Source organism: Podospora pseudocomata, chromosome 6 (genome assembly GCF_035222375.1).
Source record: "Podospora pseudocomata strain CBS 415.72m chromosome 6, whole genome shotgun sequence".
In the NCBI taxonomy this organism is placed as follows: domain Eukaryota; kingdom Fungi; phylum Ascomycota; class Sordariomycetes; order Sordariales; family Podosporaceae; genus Podospora; species Podospora pseudocomata.
The window spans coordinates 3,438,428-3,456,597 of NC_085890.1; the positions used below are offsets into that span (position 1 = coordinate 3,438,428).

At 51.7% G+C, this 18,170-nt stretch overlaps 7 protein-coding genes across 7 annotated transcripts; 2 read left to right on the top strand and 5 right to left on the bottom strand.

Moving 5' to 3' along the window:
* Nucleotides 1-238: 238 nt before the first annotated feature.
* On the bottom strand, nt 239-2,967 carry QC762_608750 (uncharacterized protein). The gene is made up of 4 exons (XM_062892551.1): nt 2,545-2,967; nt 1,319-2,491; nt 1,045-1,264; nt 239-988 (listed from the first exon to the last, which is right to left on the bottom strand). The coding sequence occupies exons 2-4, from the start codon at nt 1,613-1,615 to the stop codon at nt 408-410; spliced, it is 1,098 nt and encodes a 365-aa protein (XP_062741140.1). The 5' UTR covers nt 1,616-2,491; nt 2,545-2,967; the 3' UTR covers nt 239-407.
* A 262-nt stretch (nt 2,968-3,229) lies between these two features.
* Nucleotides 3,230-6,340, bottom strand: QC762_608760 (uncharacterized protein). The gene is made up of 3 exons (XM_062892552.1): nt 6,031-6,340; nt 4,069-5,907; nt 3,230-4,001 (listed from the first exon to the last, which is right to left on the bottom strand). Exons 2-3 carry the CDS (start codon nt 5,194-5,196, stop codon nt 3,465-3,467), a joined length of 1,665 nt encoding a protein of 554 aa, XP_062741141.1. The 5' UTR covers nt 5,197-5,907; nt 6,031-6,340; the 3' UTR covers nt 3,230-3,464.
* A 571-nt stretch (nt 6,341-6,911) lies between these two features.
* Nucleotides 6,912-7,748, top strand: HNT3 (aprataxin-like protein; the record flags this gene model as incomplete). The annotated part of the gene is made up of 1 exon (XM_062892553.1): nt 6,912-7,748. One exon carries the CDS (start codon nt 6,912-6,914, stop codon nt 7,746-7,748), a length of 837 nt encoding a protein of 278 aa, XP_062741142.1.
* A 1,361-nt stretch (nt 7,749-9,109) lies between these two features.
* On the bottom strand, nt 9,110-9,743 carry QC762_608775 (uncharacterized protein; the record flags this gene model as incomplete). Its single annotated transcript, XM_062892554.1, has 2 exons — nt 9,110-9,584; nt 9,643-9,743. The coding sequence occupies 2 exons, from the start codon at nt 9,741-9,743 to the stop codon at nt 9,110-9,112; spliced, it is 576 nt and encodes a 191-aa protein (XP_062741143.1).
* A 494-nt stretch (nt 9,744-10,237) lies between these two features.
* QC762_608780 (uncharacterized protein) lies at nt 10,238-11,883 on the bottom strand. Its single transcript, XM_062892555.1, has 3 exons — nt 11,132-11,883; nt 10,788-11,075; nt 10,238-10,731 (listed from the first exon to the last, which is right to left on the bottom strand). The coding sequence occupies exons 1-3, from the start codon at nt 11,605-11,607 to the stop codon at nt 10,506-10,508; spliced, it is 990 nt and encodes a 329-aa protein (XP_062741144.1). The 5' UTR covers nt 11,608-11,883; the 3' UTR covers nt 10,238-10,505.
* A 183-nt stretch (nt 11,884-12,066) lies between these two features.
* Nucleotides 12,067-14,025, bottom strand: QC762_608785 (uncharacterized protein). Its single transcript, XM_062892556.1, has 3 exons — nt 13,859-14,025; nt 12,997-13,804; nt 12,067-12,926 (listed from the first exon to the last, which is right to left on the bottom strand). Exons 2-3 carry the CDS (start codon nt 13,781-13,783, stop codon nt 12,355-12,357), a joined length of 1,359 nt encoding a protein of 452 aa, XP_062741145.1. The 5' UTR covers nt 13,784-13,804; nt 13,859-14,025; the 3' UTR covers nt 12,067-12,354.
* A 277-nt stretch (nt 14,026-14,302) lies between these two features.
* Nucleotides 14,303-16,385, top strand: QC762_608790 (uncharacterized protein; the record flags this gene model as incomplete). The annotated part of the gene is made up of 6 exons (XM_062892557.1): nt 14,303-14,971; nt 15,017-15,128; nt 15,195-15,547; nt 15,598-15,704; nt 15,765-15,984; nt 16,035-16,385. The coding sequence occupies 6 exons, from the start codon at nt 14,303-14,305 to the stop codon at nt 16,383-16,385; spliced, it is 1,812 nt and encodes a 603-aa protein (XP_062741146.1).
* Nucleotides 16,386-18,170: the final 1,785 nt, after the last annotated feature.

Here is an 18,170-nt window from a genome sequence, read left to right on the forward strand (position 1 = left end):
CGGCAGAATATTGGTTGATTCCTCATCATTGCACAACTGCACGACAGCGATGGCGCCGGAGAAGCAGGTGGCGAGCGATCTCAAATCAGATACTATTTTGAGACAATTCCCCAGACGCAATTCCAAATATCGAGATCAGCACGTCCTTTTGCTGCAAATGTCGGAAACTTGGGCAATCCCTTGTCGAAGCTTCAACTTGCCTCGAGCTTGGATCCATGGCACCTTCTGGATTTTCCAAATCGAACATCGTCGCCAGAATTGACATAGAATACCGATCACGATCAGTCGACATGCATCAACGAAAGCCCTTCACGGGACTGTGATGTTATTTGGTATAATTAACACACTCTATTACATCCATCACTAGATCCCTTCATTACATCCCCCCCGATCTCTGCCAGACAGACTTATGTGAAAACAGCATTCTCGCAAGGCCCACCAGTAGGGCACTTGGCATACAGGCTCAACCAAGCATCACCACCGCAGAACTGGCCGCTGTCACCACTGCACCTGTAATCACACTTGGCCAAACTGACAAGCGTCGTCAGAGGCTGTCTGGTCGGCGCATAGCTGTTTCCGCACCAGCACTCGCGCCTCCACTCGGTACCAGCATATGCCCAACCATTGGCGCCGCAGAAGGCCATGCAAGCCTCGTTGGTCATGGTGTCGGACCCCAACAGTGCACCGGACAGTGTGCGGAATGAACCGTCAGTAGTCCAGCGCTCCTCCGGGGCGCAGCCGATGTAGCGCCAACCGAGGGAGGTCATGTCGGTGTAGGGGAGAACTCCGGAGGTGGAGGTGGAGGTGGGGGCAGTGGAGGTGCTGGTGCTGGTGCTGGTCGAGGTCGAGGACGAGGAAGGAGGCACGACGGAAGAGGAGGACGAGGTCGAGCTGACTGTCACGGTGGAAAAGGTTGTGCTTGGGCCGCCGTCGAGGGTGGGGAGGACCACCAAGGTTACCTTGATGCACTCTCTGTTGACGTCGATGACTACAAGGCATTTGTTAGGGAAACGGTTCCGAAGATTGGGTAGGGAGAAAGCTTACGAGTGTTGCCGGGCGGGTCATAACGGAACTCGTGAGAGCCGTCGAAGGAGTGGCGGACACAGATGTGACCACCAAGAGGCTCACCCTCCCACTGAACGAACCTCAGCTCGACCTGAAGGAGGCCGGTGTCCGGGTTGCAAGCATATGTGGGTTGGAAAATGGCGTCAGGATCCGGACGGGCAGTCGAGAACAGCTTGGTGGTGTGATCGATTTCGGACCACTGTGTGGGCAGTGTTAGTCATGTCTGGGAACGAGACAGGAATCAAGAGCTCACCTCTCCGCCAATGACGAGACGAATGTTCTTCCGAACGTTGAACACGACACCATCCACCAGCGTGAAGTCGTATGTGGGCTCACCAACTGGCCCGATGAACAAATGCTGGTCACCACCACCAGCTTCGAACAGGTTCATGTACTTGTTGTGCACTTCAGGCCGGCTAGCATTTTGGACCTGGATCCGGAAGTGAGAGGGGATGTCGTCGGAGAGGGGCGTAGTAGGGATGGTGCACTGAGCCGAGGCGAAGGCGGCTCCGGCAACGAGGCCAGCCGAGATGGTCTTGAGGTTCAACATGTTGTCGACGACTTTCACAGACCTGTCTGGTGAATCCTTCCCGACAAGTTGGTGGGGATCCAGCTCATTCTTATACCCTTCACCAGACACCCCGGAAGGTCGGATCCCTCTTCGCTGTACCCATGGGGCCCAAAATCACCAGGCTCCCATCCCTGGCGAGTGTTGCAAAAGGTCCAGAGGCGGCACTCCTTGGCAGCATGCATCACCAGGGCCCAAAGCCGTGATAGCTCCTGGAGCTGAGCTGCCAACAAGGCAGCCTTTTTGCATGATGCCTGCTAAAATGGTCCAAGTGCTCCACATTCAGTATATTACAGAGAAACCCTGTGATCCGCAATCTGTGGTCCGGCTGACCAGTCCGAGCGATCAATTCAGCCCAGCGGTGTCAATGTCACATCGCGGGGGGGCCTGGGGAGACGACGTTGCGGCGTCAGGGTCCTTCCGGATTCGTGTACAGTACCAATATTGGGCGGGGGAGCTAGGTGTATATATCTTGGCATCATGTAGGTTGTTTTTTTTCTTGCCAACTTTCACCGAGTTTGCCGTTGTGGGAAAGATTGGTGTTGCTATTTGCGACTCTTTCTCCGAGTTCGTATCCACAACGACGGCTGCAGGTGAGTGGCTTTTTTTTGTTTTTTTGACGGGCTTGCTTGTCGTTCGACAGCGGACGCTACACCAACGAGCTGCCCCTCATTTCCCCACGGCCCAATGGCGGTTTTCTGGGGTAAGCTGTGCTGCCCAACAGTGGGAATGCTGTGTCACGGGCTAACAGAAAAGCTTCGGTGCGGCGGTGGGTTTGTCTTGTCTTGTCTGTGCCTGTCATCTCATCTTGGGCGCCCCCTTCCTCGCCGGGAATGGACATTTTGATTCCAATATCAAGTACTGTAAATCAGCCGCAGCACTAGGAGATACCAAGAGGGTGTGTAGCGTATCTCTTTTCATCCCGCCACCCGACAATACACATTGCCCATCACCATGTGATGTTGACCCCCTTTAACACCGTACGGCCTGCCGCCTGCAGCAGTTCCTGAGAAGAATTCCCAAGATGCTCGGGCTGGAATGTACGCCAAGGAACGAGTGGTTACACTATGGGATCTCTGCATGAAGAGCCTCGCGTATGGAACGAACGGCGCAAGCAAGTCTGTGGTGGTGTTGCGGTCAGCGTTGGGGCAGGGGGCCTGGTGCTGGTGGTGTTCGGACTTGAATGGTGGGTGAGATGGAAAGCGGCGCGGGGATAACGCCAAGTTGACAGGGGGAAACAGAGGAGAAGCTTCCAACGATCTTCTCTCGACAGGGCTGGCTGGCTCTTCTGTCTTTGCTTAAACAGGCAGGATGCTTGAAGGAAACAAACTTTGTTTTTTCAGCAGCTTGATGAGACGAAACAGTCTCATTCCTGTCCCAGACAGGGCCCATCAAGCTGGAACTCACACTCAACTCCATGATCTGCCTCAACGTGGGGGATGCAAGGCACGGGTGTTTTCACATGCAGATTCCTCACACAGCATGACGGCATGGGCAACGGTCGATAGGTATTTCGTACCTCGTAAACAAGCTGCATCCTTTGGGTAAGACAACGAAAACAGAGCGTGCTTAGTTGAGATTACGCCGAACGTTGATGCAGAAGACCAAAAGATAAGGGTCATCAATTTCCTATGGGAGATCACTCTAGACCAAAAGCCTGGCAGCTTCCAGAACTCCCTCCTACACCTCAGAGCTAACCCTCCGTAAGCGCTCATTCATAATCATGAATCATTCCTTCCATCATGCGCGTCCCGATCCGAAACATTAATAGTTCATGTCCATACTCGTAGTCTTCGTGACAGCATACAACGATATCTCCCACCCTCGTTCCTCACACAAGCCACGCATCCAAGATAGGTGGGCACATCTCCTCCATACTCTTCAAACTGACATCCCTCACCACACTCGACAGCGGCACCCTCCCGTCCTCGGTCGTCGTCCCATTCTCAAACTGCCCAAACTCCCTCACCAGTCTCGTGTCAAGATTATACCTCGGCCACCCTGTCGCTTCGAGTCCAGCCTGCCCTCCCTTCGCAAGCGCCACCCAAGCGTGCTGCATCGCTTCACTGACGGCCTCCTCTTCCGGCGTCGACAGGCCGCGGAGTAGGGAGTCAGTGCCGAAAATCAGAGGCAGCTCAGCCGAGTGATAAGCTCCCATAAACGCCTCAGGAGAGACATTGCTGAAGTTGCCCGTGTAAAGATATCGGTAGACGGGCACGCCGGCCATGATCCGCAGCGCGCTGGCCTGCACGGCGGGACAAAAGAAGAAGACTGCCGTAGTGATGGCTTCGATGGTGGAGTTGACTCCCTCTGCGGTGAGTGGGACAAAGGGGATGCCGTCGTTGGCGTTTGTTCCGATGATTGTCGGCTGTTTTTTTCCCCTCTTGTCAGTTACCGCCCCCCCACCTCTGTCTCTTTAGTCGAGTTTAACTCACCACATCCAAAATCTCCTTCTTGATCGCCCTGTCCGTGTAGTTCCCAAACACGGTTCTGTTGTCCACCACGGATGTAAAGTAAATGAACGGCTTCCCGCTCATGAGCTCCTCCATGTTCTCCTGCAAGAACGCCTCAATATGCTCCGCATCGGCGGTTTGCATGCATTCCAACTCCTCCTGAGGTGACAACCCCCCACAACCGACTTCGGTCGCGACGGCGGTAAAGTTTCCGTGCTTGACGTCCTCTGTGCTCGCCCGAGCAAGCGGGAAGATCTCTGTCCCAGAGTCCATGATGACGGCCGAAACCTGGGGGAATGAAGGGTCAAAAGCTGCGTATTGGTACCAAGCTGCAGAGATAGCACCGGCTGACTGCCCCCAAAGGGTGATTCTCTCTGGGTCTCCGCCAAAGTAGCTGATGTAGTCTTTAACCCATTGGATGGCCAGCTTTTGGTCGAGCAAGCCGGGGTTTTGCTTGGTGTTGTCCCCGGCAAAAGCTGCGGCGTTGGGGAAGCCGAAGATGTTCAAGCGGTAGTTGAAGGTGACTACAATATGCTCTTGTGAATCTTGGACCCAGTTGGCGGGAATTTGATAGGGGACGTCTTGGCCGCCTGCCATGAAGGCACCGCCGTGAATGAAAATTATCACTGGGAGCTTTTGGCCCCAGGCCCGAACTGGTGGGGCGTAGACACTGAGAGAGAGGCAGTCTTCGGAGAGAAAGGGAGAGGTCATGTTGAGTCCTTGCAGGTTGTACTGGTTGACGAACTGTGTGAAGATGGTTGGTGGGTCTTCCATGAGAAACTGCATGCATGAGGGACCGAATTGAGTTGCTCTGTATGGGGAGGAGGGGAGGGCGGAGAGAGGTTCAGGAGGGAGAAAGCGGAGAGATCCCACTGGGGGTTGGGCGAAGGGGATGGAGAGGAATCGGCGGACACAGGGCGTATCAGAGTATGTTGTGCCGATAACGGTACCCAAGGGGGTGTCAACCGTAAGTTCAGCGGCGGCGAGGGCAGAGCAGGAAGGCCTTTTGTATCGCAAAAGTATTGGTGGTGAGTGGCCGTCGTTGGCGAGTGTGATGGTGGATAGCGAGGCCCAAGCGAGGGCCCCTAGTATCATTGGTGAGGACTTCATAATGGCGAGGTATCGTTGCTATATTGGGATGATGATCTTTGCCGAGTATTGACCGAGTCCTTGTCTTGCTAGGAACTTGACCTCGCTGGGGAGGCAAAGAAACTCAAGAGGCTGATGTGATCCCATCATCCCAGCTATGGGGGGGAAATTGGACATTTTATCTGTCAGATGTCACCCATCCGGGCCATTGGGCACAACGTCTAACGTCTAACGACAGACGCCGTTTCGCGCCAATTCGAGTCACGCCCCGACGGACGGCTTTCTTACGATCTCAACGGCGGACTTGAGATGATCGCCATTACGGGAGTGTGACACGGTTGTGGTGCTAGTTCCAAAAAGCTGCGACGCAGACTGAGCCATGTTCTTGGAAGTTAGAGGCCTCGCGACGGCAAGGTGCCGGGTCATTCCCCGTCGTTTGGAGTTATCAACTTCGGACGTCTATTTTTGGTCTGTGCCTGGTGTAGTTTGTCCGCTTTTCAAGATAGGAAGATGCGAGCAATTTGTTGCAGCGGTTCGGAACCTCGACGCAACAAGGGTCTCCAATTATTTCCTTGGGACAAGAAGCCTGCATGGACAAATGATGTCAATTAGTCTGGTCGAGCGTGATGTTCAGACAAGACTATGCCTGGACCAGTTGCAGCTATCTCCCGCGGAGATATTGGAAAGCTGTATATTGCAAGGTTTCCCTGGGTTAACACCGCCATCTGTCTGCTTGGAAAGGTCAGCCTCGTATGATGATGAGGGTGCTATTTGAGATCAATTAGAAAGCCGGACAGCCACACAGCAGCCACACAGACCTCGAAAAGAAAATAGGAGGGCTGTCATCATCATTACATTGCCTTGCACCTCACATCGCTGCTCGTGGCAGCAGCAGAACCAACTCGACAAGGGATGCTGAGCCCCGAAGTAACTCTACCTGAAGATCATCGGAATCCACGCAAATGTGATGGATGTGTTAGCGACGATTGCACCATGAGCCATTAAAAAGTGGACGACGGCTCTGGTGCCCGTTGAGTCACCATTAGACCAAAAACTCCTTTTCCTGCATACCTCGTTGACAAGCAGATGTCTTTTAGCTACCAAACCACGAGGTGTAACAATGGACAATGAACGAAAGAACAGGAGTTGTTGACCGGAATGGTGGTCGCGGCAACACAGTTTTACGATCGAAGACAAGGCGAAGTTGAAGGAAGGATTTGAAAAGATGGAGGAGAGAAGCGGGTGATTGTCCCATGTCATTGGCGATGGGAATCTCGTCTGTTCAAGTAGCATGTTGACTTTGGGATGACACATGGGTGAGCAGTCTGCAAACTCGCGTGTGAGTCCAAGCTTTGGCAGACACAGCCGGGAGGTGCGTGAGAAGCTGCCCACTATTATGGGATGGATGCAACTGGGAAGGTACGATCTCATGAACAGTTTCCGCCCAGTGCTCGTGTTGTTCGCTTCCAAGCTCACTACGGCCCTTCATCCTACCTTGGCCTCGTGACATAGTTGCGTTGCGTCCCATCACCTCCGAATATCTTCACTTACACATGGTGTTTCCCCTGGACAGCTGCTGCCAGCTGTCGCCACCTCTGCTGTCGGCTGCTGTCAGTCGAGTCATCCGGCGACGTCAATGACGACCACCTCACCACCAACACTCAAAAAAACAAGACACCCACCATCGTCGATTTCACGGAACTTCAAAACTACAAATTGAGTGCATTTCTTTCACAATGGCCGAGCAAGCAGAAGATATTGACGACATCGTCGACCACCCCACTGGGGCAAACTCCTCAGAACAACACGACGAGCCATCATCGGCCTCGTCAAAGCCAAAGAATGCATTTGCCGAACTCATGGCCCCGAAGAGAAAGGCCCCGGCCTCACCAGAACCCGAAAAGCGTCCAAAAGACAAAGCCGCCCGCTGGCGCGGCGCCTTAGTTCAGTACATCAACGACCCCTCCTCCTTTGGCAGCCAAGTCCTCCAGGTAACTCCCAACACAGTCCTCATCAAGGACTCGTTCCCCAAAGCCACCGTCCATCTCCTTCTTCTACCTCGCTCAAAAAAGCACTACCTCCTCCGTCCTAATGAAGCTTTCGCCGACCCTGCCTTTTTGGCCATCGTACGAGAAGAAGCCGCTTCGGCAGCCAAACTCGCCGCAGCCGAGCTAGAAAGATTGCTCGGTTCTTTTTCAGTCTCAAACAAGCCTCGTCTAGAAGCAACAGACTACGCCAACCGACCCCCAGGACGGGATTATCTCAAAGAAATCAAGGTCGGGATGCACGCACACCCGAGCATGGATCATCTGCATGTTCACATCATCAGCAAGGACATGCACTCGCCCAAGGTGAAGCACAAGAAGCACTACAATAGTTTCAACACCGAGTTTTTTATTCCCTTGGTGGATTATCCACTGGCAGATGACGACGTCAGGAGGGATGTGGGGTTCCAGAACGGGAATCTGAGCAAGGATTTCAAATGCTGGAGGTGCGGGAAGGACTTTGGGAATAAGTTTACGCAGCTGAAGAAGCATCTGGAGGAAGAGTTTGAGGAGTGGAAGAAGGAGTAACGGGCTATTTGTTATGCTTTATGCCAAAGCGGTGAATTCAATCGTGCTGCAAAAGAAGATTCAAAGAGTGTAAAACCATCGCAGTGTTGACCAAGAACATGACGGGCCAGGTCTTGGCCAATGTCCCTGCTTTTTGGGCTACTCCAGAATAAACTCAACATCCAACTCTTCCCCCTCCTGCAAGTTCCGCTGTTTGATCTTCTGAAGTATTTTGTCCTTCCTCTCCTTCATCTCGGCCTCCTCCTTCGCAATAACCAACGCCCTGTTCCTTTTCCTCCTCGCCCTCTCCTTTTCATTTTTCCTCCTCCGCTTGGCGATCTCATCTGGCGTAAACCTAGCCCTACGCTCCTTCTCAGCCTGTTGCACCTTTGCGGCCTTATCTGCCGCTTTCTTTGCCTTGTCCTCCGCTATCTGAGCCCGGATGATAGGTCCGTAGCGTCTAGCGGCATCGTCTAGCGCCTTTCTCACCCGGGGAGCATGCTCACAGAGGAATTTACGTATTTCCTCGTCCTCGTCCCCGTTGACCTCCTCGCCGGACTCACAGTCGATGAGCTCATAGTCGCTAAACTCATCGTCGCTGACTGCAGCTTTGGAGTCATCAGCCATTGGGATGTCAATATCCTCGCTGGCCTCTGCCTTGGTGTCATCAGTCATTAGGATCTCAGTCTGCCCGCTGACTTCCGCTACGGTGTCAGCAGTCTTTGCAATGTTAGCCTCTGTGCTGTTGGCGTCTTGACTTTGAAGTGTATTGTTGTCAAGGCCTTTGTTTTTGTCATCCGCATGGGGCCGCATTGTGACTTTTGGAATATGTCTGCTTGAGACGACAAGAAGGAAGAAGCATGTATATATCTGCTTCCTGGTGTGAGAAAGGGCGAGCGATGAACACCCGACTGTGCTTTCAGGGCGTTGCTACCGCCTACCTAAGTACCACTGAATGAAGTAGGTTTCACCAGTTTTGAACTCGCTCTGGCATGTGACCTATTCTTTTGAGTTTACCACAACAATAGCCCAGAGCTAAACCACGAGGTCCTGAAGAGTTTTTAGAGATCACCAAATTCACAGCTACCTTATGACTGATGACTCCACCACAAACATCCAAACCATATAATGCAGTTTGCCTCAGCACAACTGACTCATTTCTTGATCACCAATCCCTCACCAAAAGCCCGCCCCTCCAAGCAATCCAGACATGACACTCTCCCCAGAAGGCTCAAGCCACACACCCCGAAATCCCCACCAACCGCCCCGGACACTCAACCTGATGATAAACCGCATCCCACCCATTCACCACCCCCCCAGCCCAATTCCACCTCCAATAACAACCCCCCCACAACCCCCCCGGCAACCTCTCACACTCCTGCCTATTCCTCACCCCCCTGTGCACCCCCCAGTTGTAACCCCCCATACATCCCATTACACCCCCCCTGCCCCAGCGGACCTACCCCCCCTCCCGGAGTCAAAATAATCATGTCCCCCCTTTGACATCCCCCCGCGCCCCCAGGTGTAACAACTTGTACAATCATCGTTTTATTCGCTGCCGCCCCAGTCAACCACCGCAATTGATAGCATTTACAGCAATTAGGATGGTCAGCTGCTTGACTGTCCTGGACCTGGATCGCAAAGCCGTAGGAGAGGTCGTTGGAGATGGGAATGGGCTGGTACGTGTCGCAGAGGTAGGCGGCAGTGTTGGTGTTTACGCCGGGCTGGCAGCCCGTCACGGCTGAGACGCCGGCGGTGGTGGGGAGGGGCTGGCTGGATCTGTTGCAGACGCGGACGGCGCCGCGGGTGGTGAGGAGGGAGGGGCGGTTGTCGGTGCTGGCGCAGATGGGTTTGCAGCTGGTTGTGATCAGAAAGTGGTGGGGATAGGGAAGGGGAACGGGGAGGGGGGATGTACCAGTCCCAGCCTGTGTAGGTCTTTGCTACTGTTTGGGCTTTGACGAGGGCATGGTGGCGGAGGGTGAGGAGGCAGAGGAGGTGGTGGTAGAGTAGGAGCATTTTATCTCTGTGAGGAGCCCGCGATGCCTAAGCAAAAGGTCGAGGTGAGCAGGGCCAGGGAAGGAGCAGCGAGAGCCATGTTGATATACCGCTGAGTGTACCCCCACTGTTGAGAAGACTTCGAGATTACCGGACCATTCCTGCATCTACCGCAACACCATCTGCCCGGTCAATCTCTGCTATCTGGCATGTGACAATATGGTGGGTGTCAATACCAGTGATGCAGAAACTCCCCGTCTGATGCTACCATGGCAGACCTCATCAAACCGGGCTATTGGTGCTCCATTCCCAGCGAGCATCAACATCAGATGGAAGCCGATAGACACCTCCCGCTCTCCTCGCCAAAATAAAAAAGCCCCCGTTGGTTACCGCAGCCAAGGGTGAACGATAGAGCTCTGCTGTAAACAACCGGTTAAACTGTGCCGAGAGCCGGGCTCGATAGATTGCCAGCCTACTCTGTCAGTCAAACAAAGCATACTGCATAGAGAGCATGACCTCATGTGGTAGATGAAAGTGTATTGTGCCAGATGCTATTTTCAGCATTCATCCGATATCTGAACGCTTAACCTGCAGAGCCAAGGCCATACACACAGCCAAGCGGGGAAACTCCCACATATCAAAACACTATCGTGCCGCTTCATGGCAGCATATTTGAGTACCGTTGCCCCTCCCCCAACCCATGAACGCCTAGACAAAGGAATCCCAATCCATAAATCCAGATCCTAAACTCCAACCAATCCGGGACAGTACAAGGTTCATTGTTTAAGCACCATTGTGCTTCACCTTCTTCTTGGGACGCAGTTCGCCGGCATACAGGCGGAAGAACTCGTCCGGCTCGGTGGGGTGCTCGCCCGTGACATCGTGGAAAGCAGTCGTGGCGATGTAGTTGGTCTTGCCCTCACGCACCAAGCTGTAGTACTCGAGGAGGTATTCCTTCTCGGAGTCGTCGATGGTGGCTTGGTTCTTAAGGATTCTCTTCGCCTCACGCCTGAAAGAGTGTTAGTTGCCGTATATGAGAACGGAAAAAAGCCAAAAGAAACATACTCAGAGATATTCTCAAACTCCATCGTCTGACCCAAAGCCTTGCTGGCCGACTCGGCAAGCTCCTTGCCAGCGCAGAGCATAGGCCCAGTGATGACCATCATCTGACCGCGGTGCTTGTCGTCAAAGCCGTGAGGGCCCTTTCCGGAGAGAACATGGGCAGCGACGTGCGCAATGTCACCGAGGGCAACAGGAGCAAACTTGTGGTTCTCGCCAATGGGAAGAGGAAGGACGCCCTCGCTCTGGGCTTGCTGGGCGTACAAGAGGATGTTTTCGGCGTAGAAACCAGCACTAAGATAGTCTTGTCAGTTGCAGATCTTGACATCCACGGTGTTGAAGAAACTCACCGAATAACACAAGGCGAATGTCCCAAGGCAACATCCGCATTACCCTTCTCAGCCAGCACCAAAGCCTCCAAATCAATAAACTCCCTCAGCCTCGGCTGCTTGTCCCTCTCGGCATAATCGCACCCAGCAGCACTAATCAACAGCACATTCTGAACACCCGCCTTCTTGGCCGCATTGGTCAGCTCGACGCAAATGTCGAACTTGTCCTCCTTCGCGGGAGGGATCAGACAGATGGTGTCGCAGCCGATCTTCTTGAGGGCATTGACCATCTCGCGCTCACGGCCGGGGTTGTGGGGCACGATGACGGCACCGAGCGACTCGAGCTCTTTGGCCTTGGCCGAGGTCGGGTCGAGGGAGAGGCCGCTGAGGCTGGTGATTTGCTTCTTGAAGCGCTCTTCTTTGAGGAGGAGCTCGGCGATGAGGAAGCCGGTTTGGCCGTCAACGGCGGTGATGCAAACGTTGCGGGTGTCGGACATTTTGGCGGTGGCGGAAAGTCGACTTTGGTGGAGGTGTAGAGAAAGAGGGAAATGAGTTGTTGTTTGATGTTGCAAGAGGTCGCAGTTCAATAGTTGCTTGGTTGTGTTGTGTTGTGGTCTTCCGGGAAGGTGGGGGGTGCAGGTGCAGGTGCAGGTGCAGGTGTTGAGACTGCAGGTGCCAATTCAAAAAGTCGGGTCGGTCAATTGTTTTTATTGCCAAAGGTCCCTTCCACCACATCAGAGTTCCGTCTTTATGCTTGGTACCCTCTGTCCATCGTCATCATTATTGCTTCTTCAAACAAACCATGTTGATGAAGTCATGAGAAGTTCGTTTGTCACCGCATCCGAGATCCATTGCGTCATTGAGTCAGGGGCGCCAAGGGGTCAAAGCATCAAAAGCATTCCACGTTGAAGCTTTCTTGTTTTGATTGTGCTTTGTTCCAAACAACAGAGAAATTGCGTGTTGATATTTAAACTACCAGTCGGATCACCGAACGCATCGTGATATCTCAACAACTAGATACTGCGCTGTGTGAAAGTCGGTTCAAAACTATGTATCTGCGGTACCCTACACTTTACACTTTTGCTAACTCCCCAGCCTACCATTATGACAAGACTGTCAAATCCCATCACATGTTTATCTCACAGTTTCTCGCCTGTCATTCTTGACAAGGTAAACGGATTTTCCAGCTGGCATGATTATCATGTCCGTATCTCCGTCATCTCTCTCCCACACGGGTTGGCCCCCTAACCCGATGTCTTCACCTTCTTCGGAATAGAAATCCCATCCTGCGTGGTCTGCTTATCGCATATCACCTCAAGCTTAACGAGAACCATCTTTTTGTCGTAATTCTTCCCGTCCGCCGTCCCGCATTTGACGATCCCGGGGGCAATAACAAGGTCGACATTCATCGACTCGTTTCTCTTCGAACAGTGAGGCGGAGGATGGAGATGGCGCGTGGGCTCCATCAGATCTGGATTGAAGGGAAACCCGAACCTGTAATTTTCGTCAAGAAGAGAATCAGGCCAGGCATCACTGATGACGATCGTAAAGTCTGCCTTTGATGTGCGGAAAATCGTGTCTAGTTCTGCTGCAAGCGTGATGATCTCGGTGACAGCGGCATTCACCGCATCCTCTTTGGTGTCCTGGGCCAACACATCTCTGAGTTCCCTCGAATAGAAATGAGACACCAAAACAGGGAGATAGTTCCGGTGTGGGACCATGTTGGCAAATCGCACAGTTTGGGACCGCCATTCATGAAAACTCTCCCGGGCGGGTTTCTGGCAATGGACGTCCTGTTCCTTGCCGTCAATGGTGGCTAGATATCAGAATGACAAAGTTAGGCAACTATTACACATGTGGTCGTTTGAAGGGGCTGGTATACTTACCCGCTATCTTGTGAAATACGACGGAAAGAGACGAACCAAGTGACCCATTCCAGTAAGTGGCCTGGATGCGAAAGATGAAGTGGTGAAGATAGTTCCATACATACGCTTCCAGAATGAGCGGATAGAAACGCGGCGACGTTGCCTGGTACTTGGTAGCTGTAGGAATTGGCTTCAGGAAGGCTAGCGAATTGGCAGTCTCCCAATCGATGGACTGGGGGAAGTGGCTCTCCACAAACTGTCGAACCAGAAATCGCAGCTGCTTCCATTTGGATTCGATCTCGTTGTCCGAGACCTTCGTGTATCCAACGGGATCTTTCAACTTCTGCTCCTCAAGGTCTCTGGCGAACTTGGCGGCCTGATGCTTGATGATAGCTTCCTGCTCGATGAACTTTTGCTCGGCATTCCTGAGCTCGGCGGCCTGATGATTGCTCATTACTTCTAGCTGGACGCACTTCTGCTCGGCATTCTCGAGCCTGGCCTCAAGCTCGCTGATGTAGGTGTCGTATTTCTCAGTGTCATGAGTGCAAAGAGCTTTCTCATTACTAAACCTGCCGAGAAAGCTGGATAGTTTCCATCGCGAGTCTCCGCTTACCAAGCTCAATTGCTCTTTCAACTTCTTGTTCTCGTGCTCGAGATCTTTTGCCTGGTTGGATTTGTCCGTGATGACATTCCGATAGGACTCTAGCATCTCTTGCAGCTGCTCAATACTGACGTAGCTCTCATCGCTTGCTCCTTCGGACTGACCAGCATGGTCCTCGGCGCACTGCTGCTCGAAGTGATGGGGCATAGTAGCTGCGATCAAGAATGTCTGAAAAAGAAATGGTAAGTGAATGCCTACATTGAATCAGAGATATTACCATACCTAGATCAAGTCGTAAAACTGGTCCCTGGCAAAAATCTCAGCGGTGGCTTCTTCTTTCGGAATGGAGGAAGGGGAAGGGATGTGGGAAGAGGTGAGGGGAGAGGAAGAGGTGATGGAAGAGGTGTGAAGTAGGGAGATTATTGTCAGGGTTGCTTGAGGCCCAGCTTTTTGACCATGAAAAGGAAAACGCACTAAAATTCCAAAGCACATCTGTAGGAAGGTGCTCTTTTGCCCGCAGCCTGTGGAGTGGTTCAATGGTACCAGGTAAACAAATCCGTCTGCTTGCTGCCACGTTGCTTAACACGGGTAGCCTTCCAAGTTTCCTCAAACCGAGCAAGCAACCCCTGTGCGACCACCACAGGACTCTTTTACCCACTAGGCTTTTTTTGTCCTTTTCTCTTGAACAATAAATCCAGCCAGCCTTTACAACACGCAATCGCCAGAATGTTAAGCGCCAACAACAAAACTTCGGACGACCCTGGCGATAACACCATCACCATTGGGATCGACTTTGGCACTACCTACTCAGGAGTCGCTTACACTTGGTCGAAGAAGTTAGCTCGAATTGAGATTATCACGAGCTGGGATTCCGACCTTCACTCTAATGCCGACCTGGAGAAAGCCCCAACCGCCATTTCTCTAGACTCGGACAAACATGTACTGTGGGGCTATTCCATTCCCCACGAGTTTGGGCAGATCCGCTGGTTCAAGCTTCTTTTGATCGACAAGAATGATCTCCCTGATGATGTCCAGAATTCTCCCAAGATCGCGGAAGCAGTCGCGTATTTGGAGAAGCATAACAAGTCCGCAATTGACATCGTCAGCCTTTACCTTCGCCATATCTGGAACCATGCCACCCAGCGAATCATGGAGACTATCAGCAAAGACATGGTATGCTCCTCGAAACTCGAAATCGTCATCACGCTGCCAGCCATTTGGCCTGCCTATGCAGTCGGACGCATGAGACAAGCCGCTAGAATTGCTGGTATGCTTGGGGATCGGGATCCTGGTCCGACCATTCTCACGTTCGTTTCGGAGCCGGAGGCGGCTGCGCTCGCGACTCTCTCCGATATGCAGGGCCGTCATGACATCAAGGTAGCGTTGCACTATTCTGTTATCTACAGAATCAATTACTTACTCTGGCGGTTCAACTTCTAGGCTGGTGACAGTTTCGTCGTGGTTGATTGTGGTGGAGGAACGGTGGATCTTATCAGTTATGATATGGTTAGCCTTTCCCCAGCGACGGTCAAAGAATGTGTCAAGGGTCAGGGTACGTGACTACCACTAAATAATTACCAATTGTAACGTTTCTAACAAGATTATCGTCTTCATATAGGTGGACTTTGCGGCGCTGTCTTTGTTGACGAGGCCTTCACCGATATCCTCAAGCGCAAATTTGGCAAAAACAAATGGCGGAAGCTTGGGGATGACGCACGCCACCGTATTCAGCATGACGAATGGGAGAATGGGATCAAAACTCAGTTTGACGGTTCATACAGGGAGTGGAAGTTCACCATGCCCTGGGAGTGTCTTGAACATGTTGACCTCAAGCCTGGTACCCTTATCCCCAAGATCGTGATTACTTCAGATGAGATTCAGCGTGCTTTCGATCCTGTCCTAGACAAGATATTTGTCATGGTTCAAGAGCAGGTGGCCGCGGTGACTCGGAAGAAGGGACATGGTCCAAAGGTGAGTACAGGCTACATTTTCTGTATTGAAGAGGCTAACGCGCCACGCAGTATGTCATTCTTGTTGGTGGCTTTGGGCGTTCAAGATATCTCTTTTCTTATCTCAAGAAGAAGCTTGGAGATGAGATTGAGATACTTCAGTCTCGCGGCGCCAGCTCGTAGGTTTCCCATTGTTCTTGTTGGCATGACTCGGTTTGCTGACAATTCTGTGTTCATAGCTGGACCGCCATCTGCCGCGGAGCTGTAATACAAAGCATTAGCTCCAAAGGCCGTTCGAATCTGTCTATTGATGTCCAGGGGCGGATCTCCAGAGCCAGCTATGGTGTTCGTTACTCTACCACCTGGGACCCCCAAGTCCATGATGCATCTTTGAGGTACTTTTGCCACTACGAAGCCGGGTGGAAAGCAAAGAACCAGATGTGCTGGTATTTGAATCAGGTAAGCGTTACCTGCTCCGTTAGTGTGATTGTTTTAGAGCTGACCTATAGAAGGGCGACCTCGTGAATTCAGACAAACGTGTCACAAGTTCCTACCTACGTCAATTTGACACAAACGACGACCAGAAACAGACCATTGTGGAGGATATCTACTGCACAACTGCCTCACAGCCACCCAAAGTCTGGAATCATCAAGTCAAGATGCTCTGCACGGTGAAGTGGGAAACGAAGATCGACCTGACCACCCTTCCAACATTCACCAACCCCGTGGGAAAGGTTATCTACGTCCTCAAGTACGATATCGAGATGACGGTTGCTGGGGGTATTATGGACTTTGCTGTTTACCGCGATGGCGTTCGGCAGGGAGGAAAGAGTGTCATGATTGAGTATGAGAATGCCTAAGCCTAATCTTGGTGTTGCATCCAATCATAGGGATGGTCATGTACAACCATAGCACTTCTGGTATCGGCATTTGGCACTGTGTGGGGTGATTTTATCAAGAGGGTGGGGATTTGTCATTCGGTCATGATGACCTGATGGGTTTAGTGCTTTAGAAGCCCGAGATAGTATTCAACCAACGAAATCACCTATTTCATTAGATCCCACGCAGAACGGCTGTGGCATACGGTGGGATTTCCAATTCCAAGCCGATCAAGCGATCTTTTGAATACATAATGCAAACGATTTGTGTAAAACATATAGCTAATCTAAATCTACATGATGTATCACCTAGGGGTTACTAGACACCTAGACCACATTCATGCTGAGAAAGCAACTCTGGATGCTGGCCTGGCTGTATTACTCTTGTATGCTGCGACCTGTACACGGTGTTCTCAGGGCCGGTATAGGTTTTGGAAGCAGTATTATGTTGCTACATCTATGCTGGCTGGGTTGATGCTCATATTGGCCTTGAGTTCAAGCCGTCATGAACGGACTTTTGGGTTAGAAGCATGAACAAGATGTAGACACATTGGATTCGGACAGGTCGACAACACGTAATTTGGGGACGAAGAGATCTTACGAGAGCTTCCTCGAGACCGCAGATGAGACCATACCTTTGCCAGAGCCTGGGAGATTGCCTTTGGGTCATTGGAACGGACTGAAAGAAGAAAGGGTTTCAGCAAGCAGTTCCCGTGGTCACTCGGTACGCGCTCACAGACTGATTCTGGTCAATATCGGTTCAAATCCTTCAGCAAACGATCTCGTTACAGCTCTAACCGTTTTACAGGGCAACAGGTATTCGTTTCGCACAATCGTATCCCCCAATTATTTCTCTCAATGCTCTGAGCCAATGAAATCCCCTTTGAATGCCAACCAAACTCGAATCGAGCCCAGACTCTCCGAGTCCTCAAATAATTCGCGAGGCAACAAAGTTGACTGGACTACCATCGATACTACGGCTGTTGGGATTTCAAGGTCTGAGATAGACCAGCCATCCTATCGTAATTGGATTGGTATGTACAGCAGGTGTTATCAGGTCCGTCTTTGTTGTCGTTGTTTTTTTTTGTTTTTTTTTGTTTTTGGATGATGAAGAGACAGAAACTACTATATAAGATTATGAAATGCGGAAATAGCTGGTTGTAATTGTTGGTTTATGGGAGGATCTTGTTGAGATGTAGGGCATCAGAGAGATGGCGATGCTTTGGAGTAAGGCGTATATGTAAACCTATCTCCCTGTTAGATTAACATGTTCAAATATTGTACACTACGCGAGTCCGTAAATCTATCATGAGAATGGAATTGTTTTTTTGCGGCTGTAACCCCCCGGAAACGTAGTTGCCCGCTGTGTGGTTGGTGGTGGGGATCAGGGGTAAAAGGGGCGAAGTGGGGCGGTCTGTCAAGTAAACAAGAGTGACAAGCCACGAAGTGGAATTGGCTTATAATGCTGCATGAGTGCGGGCCAAGAAAATGTCTTGAACATATAAAGAGTAAGATATTACCTAATAAAAAGATTGTGAATCATTTCTCTTGGAGTTATGTTTAGGTTGCAGGTCATTAATCGCTTTGTGGTGCTTCTGCGATGGAAAGAGACTTCCATCCAGGTGCGGGGCAACAGCTGCAATCATCAGATGGTCGTCACCCCACCACAGCACGCGATTCAACGGCACTGAGGACAAAGTGTATTTAAGAACCGGCATAGATGCGATGGCTTTGGGGAAGGTGGAACTCAATTTCGGAATCCTAAAT

What these genes read in the sequence shown, in the direction of transcription:
- QC762_608750 (XM_062892551.1), bottom strand. Translation starts at nt 1,615, where the DNA reads ATGTTGAACCTCAAGACCATCTCGGCTGGCCTCGTTGCCGGAGCCGCC. An exon ending in GTCTCGTCATTGGCGGAGAG is followed by an intron (nt 1,265 to 1,318) that starts GTGAGCTCTTGA and finishes CTGCCCACACAG; the next exon opens with TGGTCCGAAATCGATCACAC. An exon ending in TGACCCGCCCGGCAACACTC is followed by an intron (nt 989 to 1,044) that starts GTAAGCTTTCTC and finishes AATGCCTTGTAG; the next exon opens with TCATCGACGTCAACAGAGAG.
- QC762_608760 (XM_062892552.1), bottom strand. Translation starts at nt 5,196, where the DNA reads ATGAAGTCCTCACCAATGATACTAGGGGCCCTCGCTTGGGCCTCGCTA. An exon ending in AGAAGGAGATTTTGGATGTG is followed by an intron (nt 4,002 to 4,068) that starts GTGAGTTAAACT and finishes GGAAAAAAACAG; the next exon opens with CCGACAATCATCGGAACAAA.
- QC762_608780 (XM_062892555.1), bottom strand. Translation starts at nt 11,607, where the DNA reads ATGTCCGACACCCGCAACGTTTGCATCACCGCCGTTGACGGCCAAACC. An exon ending in CATTCGCCTTGTGTTATTCG is followed by an intron (nt 11,076 to 11,131) that starts GTGAGTTTCTTC and finishes AGACTATCTTAG; the next exon opens with TGCTGGTTTCTACGCCGAAA. An exon ending in GAGTTTGAGAATATCTCTGA is followed by an intron (nt 10,732 to 10,787) that starts GTATGTTTCTTT and finishes ACACTCTTTCAG; the next exon opens with GCGTGAGGCGAAGAGAATCC.
- QC762_608785 (XM_062892556.1), bottom strand. Translation starts at nt 13,783, where the DNA reads ATGCCCCATCACTTCGAGCAGCAGTGCGCCGAGGACCATGCTGGTCAG. An exon ending in CGTATTTCACAAGATAGCGG is followed by an intron (nt 12,927 to 12,996) that starts GTAAGTATACCA and finishes TCTGATATCTAG; the next exon opens with CCACCATTGACGGCAAGGAA.